Consider the following 16,374-nt stretch of genomic DNA (forward strand, 5'->3'; position numbering starts at 1 on the left):
GCAAACTGCAAATCCCTCAAAATGGAAAGCACCTTGGGGTGGACACTGGAATTTAAGAAAACAAAAATGAAGATCTTTACTGTTCCACCACCGAGGCGTAAACATTCCGGGGGACCAGGAACTGGGAATGCAGGTGCAGGATGTGAGCAAACCCTAACATCGTCAGTGAGTGGACAGATTGAATGAAGAACAGCTAGAAGAAAAATGCCAATAAGGGACTTCCAGAGCATGAGAAAGAATGACGGGAATACCAGCAGAGCCAACCTCGGGTTTTTTCCCATTTTCTGAAAACCTTAAGTTTTACACAGTGGGATTTGCTGCCTACCTGCTAAGCCACACCCCAAAGAGTTCGCTTTTCTGCTCACGCTCACAAGACTCTGGGTCCTGCCTCCGGGGCCTGGGCCGCCTCGCAGAGCACACCACTGGGCGGAGCAAACAAGCGGGTGGTGACCTCCCTGATCCAAGTGGCTCTTTACCAGACACACCTTTGAGTCTCAAAAAGACTTAGAAGATAACAGAGGAAAACAACTATTATTTAAAATAGAAATAGAGAGGGAACAAAAATTGTTAGGAACCAACTCTGTCCAGATCAAGCAGACCTGGGCTGGGGGAAGGGGCAGAGAGAAGCTGTTTATCTTGTCTGGATGCACTGGTTTTGAGTGAACATTCCCATTTCTCTGGTGGAGAGGAGCAAAAATTCCCTTGTGCACAAGGTAACAACTTTGTGTCCGACCAATCAGGTACTGAAAAATTTCAACTCTGATGCCCTCTATTCAATCCAATAAACCTGTGGGCATCAGCTCTTGGCCATGACCTGTACTTAACAATGTGGGCCCAAAGATGTCCCCCGGTGCTCAGAGTGGCTGGACGTGACTGAAAAAATACACAACTATTAGGCACCAGCTCTCCCACCCCAGGCTTATCTGAGGCTGGGTTATGAGCAACCCCTCTCCTCATGAGGATGGTGGACTGCTAATCACCACTGCAGCTCAATAGAACACAAGCTTTAGAGGCGGATGTAAAATAAAGATGGTCTATTATCACAATAGCATGGGCAAAGAGTCTTGGACATCACAGCAATTAATAAAAAGGAAAATGGCATCCCCGTACACCCCCCCCATAGGGGTGCATGTTCCCACCCCACCCCCACATTCCCACCAAGCTGCTGCTGCAGCTTCCTCCGCTGCCTCACTACGCCTGAAACAGCGGCAAGTCAGATTGGCAGGCTTCTGGTATAAATGGCAGACTGTAAGCAAACTCTTACAAACTCCCCTTCATCCCCGTAGCCCGTTCCCCGCCCCCAACAGACAGGACCTTTCTAATATGTGCCTTTTCGTTTGTTTCTGCTGAATGTGCACTGCTTTATGAATTTTTAATGGCTGTAAATGCTATTGTCAAATATCCTCTTCTGCTTCTTGCCTTCAGTCAGCACTACGTCGGAAACAGCCATCGATGTTGCTGGACGACATCTAATCCATTGCTTCTTTCTGTGGCATAATTCGCCAGGATGTGCATCCGCCAATACAGCTCACCTGTTCACTCCCACAGGTGAGATGGGCCGGCTTCCCACTCTCCTCCATCACAGACAGTGCTGCAAGGATTATGCTCGAACCCACCCCGTGTGGGCCCACACAGACACTTCTGCATGTTCTGAGAACACCTGGCATCCTGTAGCCGCTCACTTCTCTTGGCTGGCTGGCTGGGGGTTTGGGCTGGCTTGTCTCTCTGATGACTCAAGGAGCCCAAGCACCCTGCCTGGCTCAGTGGGTTGAGCATCATCCCGCAAACCAAAGGGTTGCTAGCTTGATTCCTTGTCAGGGCACATGCCTGGGTTGTGGGGGCCGTGGCCTCGAGAGGCAACTGATCAATGTCTTTCTCCCTCTTTCTCCCTCCCTTTCCCTCTCTCTAAAAAAACTAGATAAATAAAAAAACAAAAAAACAAAAAAACAACTAAAGGAGCCCAAGCATTTTTCAAGGGCTCGTTAGCTTTCTGGGGGCTCCTTCATCTGTAAACTTCATTCATATCCTTTCTTCATCTCCTCTTCTACTGAGACATCTATCTTCTGTGGTTTGCAGGTGTTCCTTGTATATTCTCAGTGTTAATCCCTTGAAGGTTTTAGACATTGTAAATCTCTCTCTTTTTTGAGAGCTGCGTGGTAACTTGTCCAGGGTGTCTAGTCACGAACGGAAGCCCTTACCTTTGCTGTAGTCAAACTCAGAAAATGTGAGGACAGTAACCATTTCTCAGTCACACAATTGCATGGGGTCGGGTGCCCTGGATGCAAAGGGGAACAATGGCTTTTGGCTCTCGACAAGCTCACAGCCTCCCGGGAACATAGACTTTCCATCAACTATAACATGGACACGGTGACCATGACCAAGGAGGGTTGTGCAAGGTAGAGTGAAGAAGGGTCAAGGGCTTCAGGGGGTCAAGCTGTCAAGGCTGGGTGAGCCTTGACAGACAAGCTTGGCAGGCAGCTCTGAGGGGAGAACATTTCACGTCAATCGAACAGTACATTCAAAAGCCCAGTGTGGTTGGGGCACAGTTGGAAGTGAGGCATGAACTGTGTATGGGAGGGGCTCTGACTGCCCCCTCCACACACAGCATGTTTCCTTGCCCTTCCTGTAGTCCTGGGAAGCTGTCCTAGACACCACTAGCATTCAAAGAGAACCACGTTCAGGGTCTTCAGAAATAGGGGCTCACCTTAGCTGTAGAACTAGTGTACGAAAGTCTTAGAGAAACCCACAGACGATTCTGGAAAGAGAAGGGTGCCAGAGCATCCAAGTTAAGCTACCACGGTGGATGTGAGACATCCATTGGACAAGTATGCACTGTCCCAGGGGAAATGGGGACTTCCCTTCCTGACCTCAGCTGGACGCTGCTGCTGCTGCTCTTGCTGGATGCAAGTTCTTGGCCACAAAGCTTCCCAACTGCCAAGTGTGCTTATACTGGAAATGTACCGAATAAAGTCATTGGTGACGCAGCGGAATCTTACCCAAGACTCTACCGGCTGCTTCCTCCTGAAGCTAACCCATTTTCACACTCAATAATGGTCGTGTTTCTAAAGGGAAGAAAAGCCATTTGTAGAAAATATTTTGCTCCAAGCTCTGTAGATGGCCTTTATGCCTTCCAGTAAGAGAAGAAATCTATATGTAGAGATGCAAGGCAGCCAAGTAGGAAGGCAGGGGATGCTGTGCAAGATGTAGTGAGGAGTTAGATTTCAGGGGGTCAAGGTGTCAAGGCAGATAAGCTAGTAATGCGTTAAGTCACTCCACCGACAATCAAAGGACCTGGCGCTTTCCCTTTCCTCCACGCTGCCTCAGCCTCCCCAGGGCAGAAAAGTAAGTCTTGTTGCAGGACAGCACTTTCATCCTTTAAGGGTGCTAGGTAAACAGCTTTAGCAAATTTTAAGAAAATGGGCCAATGCTTCCCCATCTCCAACACACACACACACACTGCATACAAACCAGGCACGCACGCATACATGCACATCCCGATCACGCCCAGCATCTGCGAGGTGAATGCACTTATTTATTAGCTCCTTCATCGTAGCCCACCAGCAATATACATTTAGGGCTGGGAGGATGCAAAAAGGGGGAGAAACCAGAGCCCCAAAGATCGGTGCCCCCCATATCCCTCCAAACTACTGAAGGCATTTGCCCACACAGTCCCTGTGACCGCTTTCGGGAGATGACTCCCTATTGTGCTGCTGGGGAAAGGGAGGTGATCGCCCGAAGGCACCTCCACACCCCCAAGACTTCCTGCTGAGGACCAGAGGCTTGGGCCTGAGTCAGACGTCCAGCTGTAGAGGCTGAAATGGGCCAGAGTCCACCCCCTCGCCCCGAGTAGTGGGCCCTGAGTTCTCACACGGAGGATGCGGGCTGCTGGTCTGCCCTTGGCGCCAACATCAACAGCTCTGTGCCTCCCTGCACCCTTGAGAGCCTTGGGGCCCTGCCTCAGGGGTCAGAGAAGCAACCCCCCGCCATGCTAAGAGATTCACTAATGAATTCGAGTCCCGCCCTCCACAGTCTCCTCCAGTCCTGAGTGGGGACCCGGGGGTGAGGGCGTGGGAGGGAGTCATGCTTCAGAAGGATTTGATCTCAAAAGCAACAGCCTGACTCCTCCCTCTGGGAACAAACCCGCCTTTCCCACTCTCAAGGGAAGCAGTGCGTGGCAAGCCGGGCCCGACACCTGGATCCCATAACTCTTGGAGGAGGTTTGCTCACAGCCTGAACTGTTTACAGTTACATGTACCAAACCCACATCAGATGGGCGGGGGGTGGACGCCTGCCCACAGAGGGGCCAGGAGGTCAATGGGAAAAATTATTTTAGTCCATGTTGAGCCTTCATGTTTGGAACTTTTCTCCAAACCGTGGCACGTTCTCATGCTCCCCCTGTGCAGATGCCAGGCCCTCTCTGAGGCCCTTTTCCAGGGAGCTGGGGGCGGCCGGAGGAGGGGCCGGGGCCAGGGCTGCTGCTTCCACCCCTTGGAGGTCAGCAGGGCTATGTGAGGACTCAGAGAGGAGAAGAAGTCTGTCCTGGGAACTCCGGTCACAGCACCACTAACCTGCTCCGGGCCAGCTAGGGTGGCTGGCCAGGTCTCGGGCTGAGCAAATGGCGTGGGCCCTGGGGGCTGGGGAAGGCGGCCTTCTGTGTAGCCGGCCATGTGCAGTGACGCTTTCTAGGGCCTGACGAAGCAGCAGGGCCCATGCCAAACAGATTTTCACTCAGGCCTCCTCTTCCAGGAGAGAATGAGATGCTCTTCGTCTGGCCAAGAGCAACCCCCACGTTCCCCGCCCTGACTCTGAGGTCATCCGCTCCTCCTGGGGGAGCCTGGGACACAGGCCATGGCTACTAGACACGAGAGCCTGGGGCCACCAGGGACCTGGGGCCAACGGGAGACATGGGGCCAAGGGGAGACTTTCTCTTTCTGGGTCTTTCTGACCTCAAGTTCTCAGGGTGGTGAGGGCAGCCTTTTCTAGATTCAAGACCCAAGAGACATGACCAGAATTGGCAGGGAAAGCAAGAGAAAGTGAACAAAAATCAAGAGGGAAGACTAAGTGGATGATAGACCAGGAAGGAGAGAGGAAGAGCAGGAGGAGGAGGAAGGAGAACTCTGCACAGGCGAGCAGGACCCTGTGTGCTCCCGAGCCACTCCCACTGGGTGACGGTCTGGTCAGCAACCCCACACCTGCTTTGCCCCGGGCTGACCTCCAGGGCGTCTGTGATGTTACGGACTTGAACCAGAAACAGGCCCCCACTGTGTCCAGTGAGACCCAAGCCTCTCCCAGCTCAAGGACCTGCAGCTCTCGCTCAGGACATCGCCAAGGCCCCGGACACCTGGAGCTGTCACAGCCGTCCAGACGGCCATACCCGCCCATCACACCCACCGGGACCCTCAGCCACAATCGAGCAACATGGACTGCAGGGCCCCCCCCCAAAAAAAACAAAACGTGCTAAATGGCACACAATCTGACTCTGCCCCGCCTGCCATGGACCAGCTGCATCAGACCGTCAGGCAGGAGCATGAGGCTGACACTCACTCCTGTCAACCGTGGTATCAAATGCTGATGTCCATCTTCACCTGTTCAAAAAATATACTAGAAGGGGATTCCACAAAAGGCCTAATGATGCTAAGGGCAGTAGGGTAGTGACCATCTCAAGCTCAAAAGGAGTCTGGGATTGTAACTGAGAATATCTGCCAAGAAGACTCTACACTCTTCACAATGGAGATGAGATGCCCCAGGCCAACTTGCCCCCATTTAGATTCCAGCCCCGACGACAGGGACGAGGAGCACCCAAGTGGCGTTCCTTCTAAAAGGGCCACATTTGAATTTTAGTAAATCAGCTCAATATGTTCTAGGACTGTGGGTATTAAATAAAAGAAGTCAGTGAAATCTCCAAACAATAAGCTCATTCAACACGATCTTTTTCCTCCCCCCATCTGGGGACTTGAATATAGTTAACATGAATAAATCCTGTTGTGTAAAAACTGGGGGAGAAAGAAGGAGGTGGAAGATGGAAGGAAATGGCAGGAGTCTCGCTTGGTGGTGGAACAGGAAGGCTGAGACAGTCCCCAGACCTGAAAGGCGGCCAGTGTGCCAAGGTGGCCCTGGGGAGATGGTGGCAACCCTTGGCGGTCCAGGTACAAAAGCCCCTGGAATTCCCCCACCTACGCCCACTTGGTGTCTCCTCTGCAGCCCTCCTGTCCTTGCTTTTAAACTAGGAGTGGTGCTCGGGCTGCCCCGAACCTGGCCCTTCCTAGGTGGCCCATCCCCAAGTCAGGCCTGACTGAGCACTGGGGAAGTTTCACTTCTGGTTTGCACCAAAAGGATACTTCTCGGCTCCCCTCCCACCCCCATGGTCCCAGCATAAAGCTGAGATGATTAGAACGGAGGGCTGCACCAGCTACCATACGATTCTGCAAATCTCCCTGAACACCCCAGAAGGGATGAAACAGACCTGCCTCTGTGAGTGACTGGTGGCTTGGACTAATTTGCTATTAAGAGGAGCTGCACCTGCAAAGTTCTGTGTCACTCATGATTGAATGCAATATGGGCCCATATGGTCCCCATGCACGGACTCGAGTGAGATGGGAAGACAAATCCAGCACTGAGTCATTGAGCCAAACATGGTTCACCTGAAAAACATGCCAATTCCATGGGGGGGGGGGGCGCGGATCTTCAGATTCCACTAGGACCACCAGCCTGCTGCCCCTTCATTCTCTTGGGATCCCACACCCCAGGTCCTGGACTGGTGCAGCCAGGCCTGGTGACTCTGCCCTCACAGCACGAGGCTGTCCCCTGCCTGGAATCAGGAGGGCTGAGTCCCCACACCACGTGGTACTAGGCGCATTATTGTGCTAAATCACGGGTTCTCCAATCAATCCTAGCTACTAGCTAGCATAGACAAGCAGGACTGCCAAACACAAAGAGCCAGGAAAAATTGTGGTGCAGACTTGGGTACTCAATTTCAATTCAATAAATTTATTGGTGGGGAAAAAAAAAAAACAGTTTGCACAAAGGCGGCCAAAGTCAATACATCAGATCCATGTGTGTGGAGAAGCAGAGTCCCCAGGGTGGGGACTGGGGCGCAGGCTTCAGTGTGCCTTGACCCTCCCGGCTCATGGGCTGCCTGCGTTTGAAGAAGCTGTCCTCTTCTCTAAGTAGACCGAGAGCTGCCACCACCCCCCCAGGTGTGCCTCATGGAGAAGTCTGTGCATCTGAAAAGCCATCAAGCAGCCTTTTTGTTTTATACCAGATTCTTCACCCTTTACTGTTGCTTTTCCAGATTGATGCAGGCACGAGCACCCCGAGGCCTCAGGTCCTGTTTACACCCAGATGGCCACCGGAAAGTTTGATGGAGTCTTCACCTTCAGCCCCAGCATCGCCAACTACTAGGGTTTGTTTCAGACCCAGCTTTCCTGGCATTATAATGTACACACAGAAACAAAAAAAGCTATAAACTGCACAGTTCTGAGTTTTCCTAAAAACCTGGGGTTCTGTCACCACTACCACCATGAAGAGCAGAAAAATAAAGATTTCTATCATTCCCAAAGTTTTCCTTGTGCCCCTCTGTGGCCAAGCCCTCTGTGGCCAAGCCTCAGCCTCAGCCACCACTGACCCAGGTTCTTTCCCTGCGGTTCGGCTCTCCCCCAAAAGTCTCACAGATGGCACCACGTAGTGTGTAGACTTTTGAATCTGGCTTTTTGTCGCTTAACATCCTGGCGTGTATCACTCGTGCTTGGTCACCAACTGCTCGCTCGTGTCTACGTTGGGCTTTGTGCTTTCTCATCAAAAGAGATGAAATGAGTGGCTCCATTTCACCTTGGCTGTGGGGAAACCAAAATCTTCACCTTTTAATAAAACTGAGGCCTGAGAATACAGTGGCCAAACATCTGCCTGGGGCGTTGGAGTGTCAGTGGGAAAACCTGGCAAGCCCTGGGCAAACCAGGAGGGTGGGCTGGCTGCTGTCCTGGGGAAAGCGACCACTGAGATTCCTGCTGGGGAGCAGCAGGTTGCCCCTTTCTCGGTTCCATCGTGGGCACAAGGCTGACTTGCACTGTGTGCCGAGATTGAGCAGGCTAGCAGCTGTCTTTGAAGTCCCTGGGGGAGGCTCAAGGAAGTGAGGAGAGAACTGGGGGGTCTGCAAACACAGCAGAGCTTCTGTTCCTGTCAGCGCCCCTCCCCACTCCTCCCTGATACGTAACAGCCACAGAGACCCTGGGTTCACTCTCTTTTACACCCGTCTGCTGCAATGCGTGCAGGGCTCCTACTCTTTCCTATTCCTCCCTCGCAATGGGATTTTTGGTTGGTTGGTTTGGAAGCCAAGGAGGGAGGAGAACCAAGTGACAGAAAATGAGTAAAGAGCTTGAAGTTCTTGTTCGGCTGTCAGGCTCTCTCTTACACAAGCTTCCTGGGCCATCAGAGGAAAGTCAGCCGGGGCCAGGGTGGAGGTCCACAGGTCGGGCTCAAGAACAAGCACTTCCTCACCCGGCTCCTCCCCAGTCGACATCGAGAGGAAGGGGAATAACACAGCGGGTGCTGGCCCTGAGAAGCTAGGTTGTCTGGGAACAGGCTGAGCGTCCCCCACTCAGCTCCCAGCAGCTTCGAAAAGCACGTGATGGCCACGGCTGGTGCCCAAGGTAACTGTGAGGACCCCCGCCCCCAAGGAGGCAGACACGGGAGGGGTCAGAACCACGTCACAGAAGTCTTGGAGCACCCGCTTCCCTAAATTAACATAACATTGTCTTTTCTCACAGTATATTCCAGTAGCTCTTGGAAAGTATCCACCAAGCAGCACGTGATGCAGGTTAGTAATTGTTATCCTCATTTGTACAGATGAGGAAACAAACCCGGAGACATTAATTGACTTGCCCAAGGTCGCGCAGCGAGTTAGTGGCAAGGCTGGATCAGACCCCTGAGGCCCGGAGTGCCCAGGCTGACACCCAGCTCCACGAGGTCCCTCAGCCTTCCATCCAGAGCCTGGGCACGGCCAGGTCTGTGCCCTCAGGAGCCCTGGAGGCCAGGTGCGCTGCTGCAGAGGGCACAGACAGGCTCATACTCACAAGCAGAAACCTGCAGGATCCTTCTCTGTACCACCAGACAGCAGCACCCCTGCGCTGGAACAGACAGAAATAAGGCTCAAGTCGGGAAAGCGCAGGGAGGCCCCTGCGAGCTTGCGTCTCCGTTTCTGAACGTGGCTTTGTGACTGCACTTCATTCCCCTCTGCTCTCCAGGGCCAGAGCATGGTGCCCCTGCCTGTAATTCCTTCCTTCCTTCCTTCCTTCCCCAGTCACGGCCCTGGGGAGAGAGACAAGACCCCTGCCTTGAAGGAGCTCAGTCTAACAAGAGAAACAGACACATAAACATATAGGAGAGTGAGGCATTAATTCAACAAATACCTACAATGTGACCGGCCCCGATAAGGCTCTACCTGAAAGAGCGAGAGAACACAGGGAAACTCGGGGGGCCTTCCTGGAAGAGGAGGCATGGGGGCTTGCTCCTGAAGACTGAAGAGACAAGGAGTGGGTCTGAAATGGCCTCGAGTGCTTCTTTCTAAACAAACCCTGCCGTCACTAAGAATTCTGCCCTTTAGAAACTCAAGTGTCAGGGACAGTGTACCCTGCTTCTGCTTTCTGAGCGCTAATCTCCTTAGGCCTCAGTTGGTCTGTCTCTCGGAGTGTTCCAGAAGGTGGCTGTGGTACCGCTGTCCATCTCTGGAGGCACCGCCATACAAAAGTCCTTGAGGGACAAGTTCCCAGCGTGGCTGATGGCATTCTCTTTCCCTTGAAGTCCACCGCTCTCTGCTCTCAACAGGAAGTTGGCTTTATATATAAGAATCACAATTTTAAACTGACCTTTGTTGGGCTGCCCGCATGCCCTCCCTCATCCCCTCTCCCCCGCCAGACGGCCTCTCCCTCCAAAGATTCCTCAGCAACCACAGAGCAACCAGCACCGAGTGCTCGGAAAGTCACCCAGGCAAACACTGGAGGCTGCTTTCCAGGTGGGGACACTGGGGCCTGGGGAGCTCGGTGACTGGCCCAAGGAAACAGAACACGTGCTTCTCCTGGTTCCTAAGCTTCCCTGCACTTGACTGCTCCCCACTCCCCCCACGGCTCAGCCTGGGCTCTGGGCAGACGTGCCAGCCTCCTTTGGCTTGGGGGGAAAAGTCTCCCTTCTCTGAATGACAGAAGTCTTTGGAGAAACATTTCCCATCATTAAAGGGATTTGGAAGGAAACTGGCACAGCTGCCTAAGCTTTGAAGCTCCTTGGCCCCTCCTGGCCCTTTAATTGTGCTGGGAACCAGCCCAGTTCCCAGAGCTCCTACCCCTTCAGAAGAAGGGAAGGGCTCAAAGCAGAGTCCCCCCACCCTGCCTGGTCATTCAGCACCAAAGGTGACCTCTCCATAGTTCTGTCTCTGCCAAAGCCTCAAGGGCTCTCACACAAAAGAGCTTCAAAGTCAGAAGGGCTCAAGGTCAGATACAACCCTGAGCAAACCCTGAGCTTAGGACCCTGAAGCATTACGTTTGAGATTGTTTCAAGCAGGGTTCCCACGGCCTTGTAAAGCCTATAACAGTGCAAGGTGAATTGCGTTTGATTTCTGAGAGTGTCACAAGATTTGGTTGCAGCACACCGGGCGAGTCTTGCGGGGGGATCCATTTCGCCCCCCACTTGCTTTAATTTTCCAGGTGAGAAGTTGTGTAATTATTTTTTCCCCTGGTGGTCTCAACTTTGACTATACGTTAAAATCACCTGGACACCTTTATAAACCACAATGCCAAAGCCACACCCTTAGACCAATTAACTCAGAATGTCTCAGGTGGGGCCTGCGTATCCATGATGTCTGCAGCACCTCCTGTGAGTCCCAGGTGTGGCTAAGGTTAAGCACCACCAGAACTTCAACAGGGAAAACCTTGGGCCCCTAGGCATGGAAATAGAACAGAACAGAGGATTCCTCTGGAGGTACAATGAATATTATTAACCAGTCCATCTCTTCCAATTAGTTTTTCTCTTTCAGCCCTTCCTGACCACAGATTTCAGGAGTCCCGTGTAAGCTTCAAGTATTTTTACTGGCTAGCCTCGTCCCAGCCCGCCTCTCTCCACCCTGCCCTACCCTAAACAGTGCCCTCTCCTGCGAGTCAGGTGATCCAGCTCAGAAACAAAAACCACGCAGGAGAGTGGTTGCACTGGCACCCACGGTGACCCAAATTCAAGCGACGATCTCCACGGCGCCTGTGGGGACCCAAGCGTGATGCATTGTCAGGAAGCTTCAGTGTGGACGTTCCAAGTGCAGGCCCCAGTAGGTCAGTCAATTTGGCCTTAGACACACTCGCCAGCTGGAAGAGCAGTGGGAACCAGAATCCTCGACCGCACGGTGAGTGCAGCCAACGGGCTCAGGCAGCCACGCAAGGACGCCCCCAGCAGGGGCACCCGGATGTCAACAATGCGAGGGCAGGAGCCTTTCCAAGGCTCCCCGTAGAACTCAGCTCTGCTTACGCAACACCAACAAGATTCACATACAAGACAGAGCAACTCTACTGTCACTTTTTTTTTTAAATAGTTATTTTTAGAGAGAGGGGAAGGAAAGGAAAAAGGAGAGAAACATCAATGCGTGGTTACCTCTCTGGCGTCCCCCACTGGGGACCTGGACCGCAACCCAGGCACATGCCCTGACTGGGATTCAAACTGGCCACCCTTTGGTTCAAAGGCCAGCCCTCAACCCACTGAACCACACCAGCCAGGGCTCTACCATCACTTAATGACAGCTCTCATAAAAGCTTTGTCTCTCTGGGAAGACACCCCGCCCTTGTTTTTGCTTGAGAAGCCATGGCTGTCTAGCAGAAGAGCTTTGAATGGGTAGGGACAAAGTCTGGAGATATTTCTGCACTAGACATAGGGTGATATTCCCAGTATTCTTTAGCTCCAGACATGTCTCTGCCTCCTACAAAACAACAGACATTCAGGCCAGCACCTACAAAGGAGAGCTAGTTTTGGAGGGTGTATAACATGTAACATGCAGAGGAACATGGAAAGTAACTTCTCCAACATCAACTGCTTGATAAGATTTACAAATTAGAGGAAACATTCTGAGAATCTGGAGACAGCGATGAAGCATTCTATTTATGTGGAAGAGGGGAGAGCTCAAAATTGGGAATTTAGAAACACAGAATGAGGCGCTTAAAGACAAATTTTAATGTGTTCCTATCCCCAATAGTGTTTTTAAAACACTACAGTGTTTTTAACATCCCCAGAATTCTTCTTACATATGTCTGACAGCCAGAGCAGGTCTTGCTTTTTTTTAAATTTAACTCTGTTGTTGAAAACACTAACCCTCATCCCATAATTACTGGATCTTACCTTGAAAGGGGGCGGGGCCTCAATCTCTGACAAACAGGAAGAGACCAAGATTCTAGGCCAATTAGTTGAAGATTGGGCCCAACACGCTTTATTTTGCACAGACCAACATTTTAATTCAGTGAGTGTTCAAAGCACAGCTCATCTGCTTCTCTGGGGAACTGGGAATTTTACAAGGTTTGGGGAACCCCCAAATTCCTCCGCTGAAAGGTAGACATCCTGGTAGCATTTACCCAGGACACTCGATCTTTTCCCAGAGTCCAACAGTAAAAGATGAGCTACATTAGCCTCTGCAATTCAGATAATCCTCAAATGCATCTGCTTATCACTGTATCCGATTTATTGCAACATGATGAGGCAGAGACATGTGTTACAAAAACATCAACACTCAGAACTGGAAATGTAGTTTCCTTCAGTTGGCAGAACGCCCCTGACGTCTAGGGTAGGAGGATTTTAAGTTCTCAAGAGGAAAAGATAAGAAAGAAGCCTTTCTCAGGTCAAGGGCCAAGTCGAAAACTATTAATACAAAACCTTCTGATAAGAACTGGGCATTGGGAAAGCAGACCCCAAATTTGCCCTAACTTAGATGTTGAGAAAGTAGCTTGCAACCTGGACCTAACCTGGAGCTACCACACTTAAGGCGTGACAGCGCCCCCCCCCCCCCAAGCTGGAAGGAATGCCAGGGGCCAACACTTCGCCTCAGGAGGGCAACTCAAGTCCTGAATTCCCTGTGCGGGTCCCTCCCGAAGGGCAGAGGGGACAGAATCAGGGAGGGAGCAGCAAACTGCCATTCTACAAGGAGAGGGACTGTGGCTTCCTCCAGTCTCTGAGATTACTTAAGGGCGCATTACTTCAGTGATGCATCAGGCACAAAACTTAGGCTCAACAGAATTTAGACAAAACTCCCACCCGCTTAGAAATGTGGGAGAGGCTCCAGGGACGGTTCACAGAAAGACACAGAGAGTTGCCAGCTAATTTAACCCTGCAACCCCAGCTGGTTTCCCTGCTCCCGGCAAAGCCCCTTCCTTTACACCTGAAGCCCTGCCTACAATTTAGGTATTTCGCCCTCAACTGTAACCAGGTGACTCAGATGAGAAAAAGCAGTGGGGAAATCCAGAGACGCGGCTAGCTTAGGGAACTAAAGCCAATCCCTAAAGTTTCCTTACTGTCAGTTTTTGAAAACAAACCGTTGAGAGTGAGACTCCCTGGGAATCTGAGCATTGGCTTTTCTTCCTCTCTTCCCAGGGAAAATAAATATAGTAACGGTATTTCCTCTGTCAGGTTTGGCAGAGACGAGTCCAGGACAAGAAAGTGCAAGAGGCTTTCCCAAAAGAAAGGGGGGGGATGGGTAGAAGGCGCCCGCAACGTCCCACTTGCGGGGCAGTTTCTGAAACTCCTTTTTCCAAAGGTCTACAATCCGAGGCTTCCAGACTCCAATCCCGGGGCTCCGAGCACGGGTGCGAGCTGGGCACGAGACAACCCGGGCCGGCCCGCCCACCAGAATTTGACCGACATTCCCGGCCAGGGCCCAACCCAAAACTTGCCCAGCTGCTCACCGAGCTAAGCCCTGGGCTCCGGGCGCCTCCACGAGTTCCACCTGCGGGGCACGCGGTTCACCCCTACCCAATCCGTGCACCGTCCCCTCTTGGAGGGGAGGGGTGGGGCGGGGGAGAGAATAGCTCGGAGAGGGACGGTTATCGGAGCAGTGGGACGACTGGGGCGGCCTGACCTAGGTGGGAGTGGGACTGCACGCCCACCCCACCAACAAAGCTCAGCCCCGCGCAGGCTCTTTCCCCGGGTCTGCGGGAATCCTTCCACTCCTGCTGGCGTCCGGGCGAAAGGATCTAATAACACGCCCCTTTGCCGCGAAGCCGTTCCTCACCGTTCAGACCTCACTCTGGCCCCCTCGGGCCCCAGCACGTTCCGGGACGGCCCGGGGTTGAGGGGGCGGGGGTCGGTCGCCAAGGGCACAATCTCGCCTCCAACAGGTGAGAGGCTCCCCCTCGCCGACCCCAGCCGTCCGCGCCCTGGAAAGATCAAAGGGCCCGCGCCACAGCCACCACCTAGGAGCTCATTTACCCACCCGCGACGAAGCTGTGGCCCCGGTCTTTGGTCCCGATCTGGGCTGAGCGGAGCAGGCGACTGCGCTCACCTGAATCCCACGGGATGTGAGGCGCACCATAGGACAGCAGCGCCATCCCTAACTCTTCCGGACGCTTTGCGGGGCGGGAAGAAAGTGGGTGCACGCGGCGGGGAACCCGTGCCCTTACCTTTGTACCGCTCCATGGGGACCTCGGCTCGCGCTCCTTGCCACTCTGCTCCGGCGCAGCGCTCTCAGGGCTTAGGCGCTGCGCCCCGGGCGCCGCGCTGGCCCCTCCCCGTGATGTCACGCTCGCGGCGCGACCTCCAGGAGAGGCTGCCGCGCGCTGGGCTCTGGGCTCTGGGACCCGGCCCGCGCCCGGCTTGCCGCCCCCGCCGGGGAACTGCCACCACACGGTCCGCGCGCACCCGCGCTCGCTCCCCTCCCAACAGCTTGGCAGAGCCTTCACGTTCCGGCCCCCGGAGGCGGCGGGAGGGATCTAGACCGGGACGTGCCCACACCCTAGGGGGAGGCTCTCGGGAGCGGCTGTCTCGGGCGGGCTTACAGGAGCTGTTCTAAGTGAAGGGATGCCAACCCACTGCTCGGAGGAGGAGACTGAGGCTGAGCAGGGAGGCGGAGATGTGCCTAGAGCGCCTCCCGCTTGACCCCCGGGCCGGCGCGCTTTTGCCCTTGGTCTTCCTTGAGGGGAGGTCAGGGGAAAAGGTGGGGACGACAGAGCCCTGCCCCCTGGCCTGCCCCAATTCTTTGGGAATTGTTCCTACTCTCTTGCAACCTCTCTGGGCAGCCCCTGCCTCACACACAGGAGGGTGTGTGAAACGTCTTAAAGCCCAGTTTCCCCGGGCGCCATCGTCCCAGGCTCTCCTGAGAAGGGTTAGAATTTCTATTGTCACCTGGACAAGTGTCACTCCGGCTCCTGGGCGGTGCAGCAGCTGAACACCCAGGGGGCTGACAATCGGTAGGGAGGTCAGCTTCGCCTCTAACTCCACCCCACGCCACCGAACGCCACATTCTGTCCATCTTTTGCCATCTGTCCCTCCAGTGTCTCAAGATGGCCAAGTCCCCTCCATCTGCCTCCAAAGGAAATCCAGATTTTCCTTTAAACTTCTCGATTTTCACTTTTAACTCAATCGTGGTTTGTGCAGGCCCTCCGATTGTTCAACAAGCCTTCCCCAACTTCCTTGAAGGAACAGTGAAGGGAGATTTGTTGTTTTTGCTGCTGTTTTCCAAAAGACTCCTTAATTCTTCTTGGAACAGCAGATTTAGCCCTGATGTTTGGAGACCTTTGCCCTAGCAGTCTTAGAAATATTTTTCTTTTGTTATTGTTAGCGGCTGACATCCAGGGAGCCCTCTCCACAAACCAGGCACAGTGAGGGCCTTACGTGCAATGCCTTTAATTTTCCCGACCCTCCTGTGATGCAGAGGCTGTTATTACTCCAGTATCTGGTTGAAGAACCGGAGGCTTACGGAGGTGAAACAACTTGCCCAGAGTCACACAGCTGGCAAGAAACAGAGCAGGTACTAAATCGATGTCTGCTGCTTCCTCGACCCTCCCGGGGTACACAGGAAGTGCCAGGCTGCCCGGTCCTGCCTGTGGGGCACGCAGACAAGTGAGCGATGACGCACAGCCAGGGAGGTGCTCTGATGGGACCGAAGCACAGGGGAGCCTGGAAACCCAGCAGAGGGCCCTGAGCCAGGCCGGAGGAGCCCTGTAAGTCTTTCTAGAAGAGGTGATGGCTAAGCTGAGTGTTAAAACCTGAGTGACAACCGGTGAGGGGGGCGGTGGAGTGAGTGCAGCCTTCAAAGCAGTAAGGACAGCAGGGTCAAGGGCCAGGGAGATGAGCCATTTCAGGGCCAAACATTTCTGTACTTCTGAAGCCAAAAGGGAGAAGCCAGGAGTAGAAGCAGTGAGGCTGGAG

The 16,374-nt window shown here is 53.4% G+C and overlaps 1 protein-coding gene across 2 annotated transcripts in view; it reads right to left on the reverse strand.

Moving 5' to 3' along the window:
• AFAP1L2 (actin filament associated protein 1 like 2) overlaps positions 1 to 14,736 on the reverse strand; it is a 91,633-nt gene extending 76,897 nt beyond the window's left edge. Inside the window, exons 1-2 of one of the 2 annotated variants that reach the window (XM_053668441.1) lie at positions 14,628 to 14,736; positions 9,069 to 9,122 (exon numbers count right to left, since the gene is read on the reverse strand). In XM_053668441.1, the coding sequence (XP_053524416.1) occupies positions 9,069 to 9,122; positions 14,628 to 14,643 (70 nt within the window). In that variant the 5' untranslated portion in view covers positions 14,644 to 14,736. The remainder of the gene's footprint in view (positions 1 to 9,068; positions 9,123 to 14,627) is intronic. The other variant, XM_053668444.1, reaches the window with a different exon arrangement.
• Positions 14,737 to 16,374: the final 1,638 nt, after the last annotated feature.

This window comes from Artibeus jamaicensis, unplaced genomic scaffold (genome assembly GCF_021234435.1).
Source record: "Artibeus jamaicensis isolate MK-2021 breed Jamaican fruit bat unplaced genomic scaffold, CSHL_Jam_final contig_490, whole genome shotgun sequence".
NCBI lineage: Eukaryota > Metazoa > Chordata > Mammalia > Chiroptera > Phyllostomidae > Artibeus > Artibeus jamaicensis.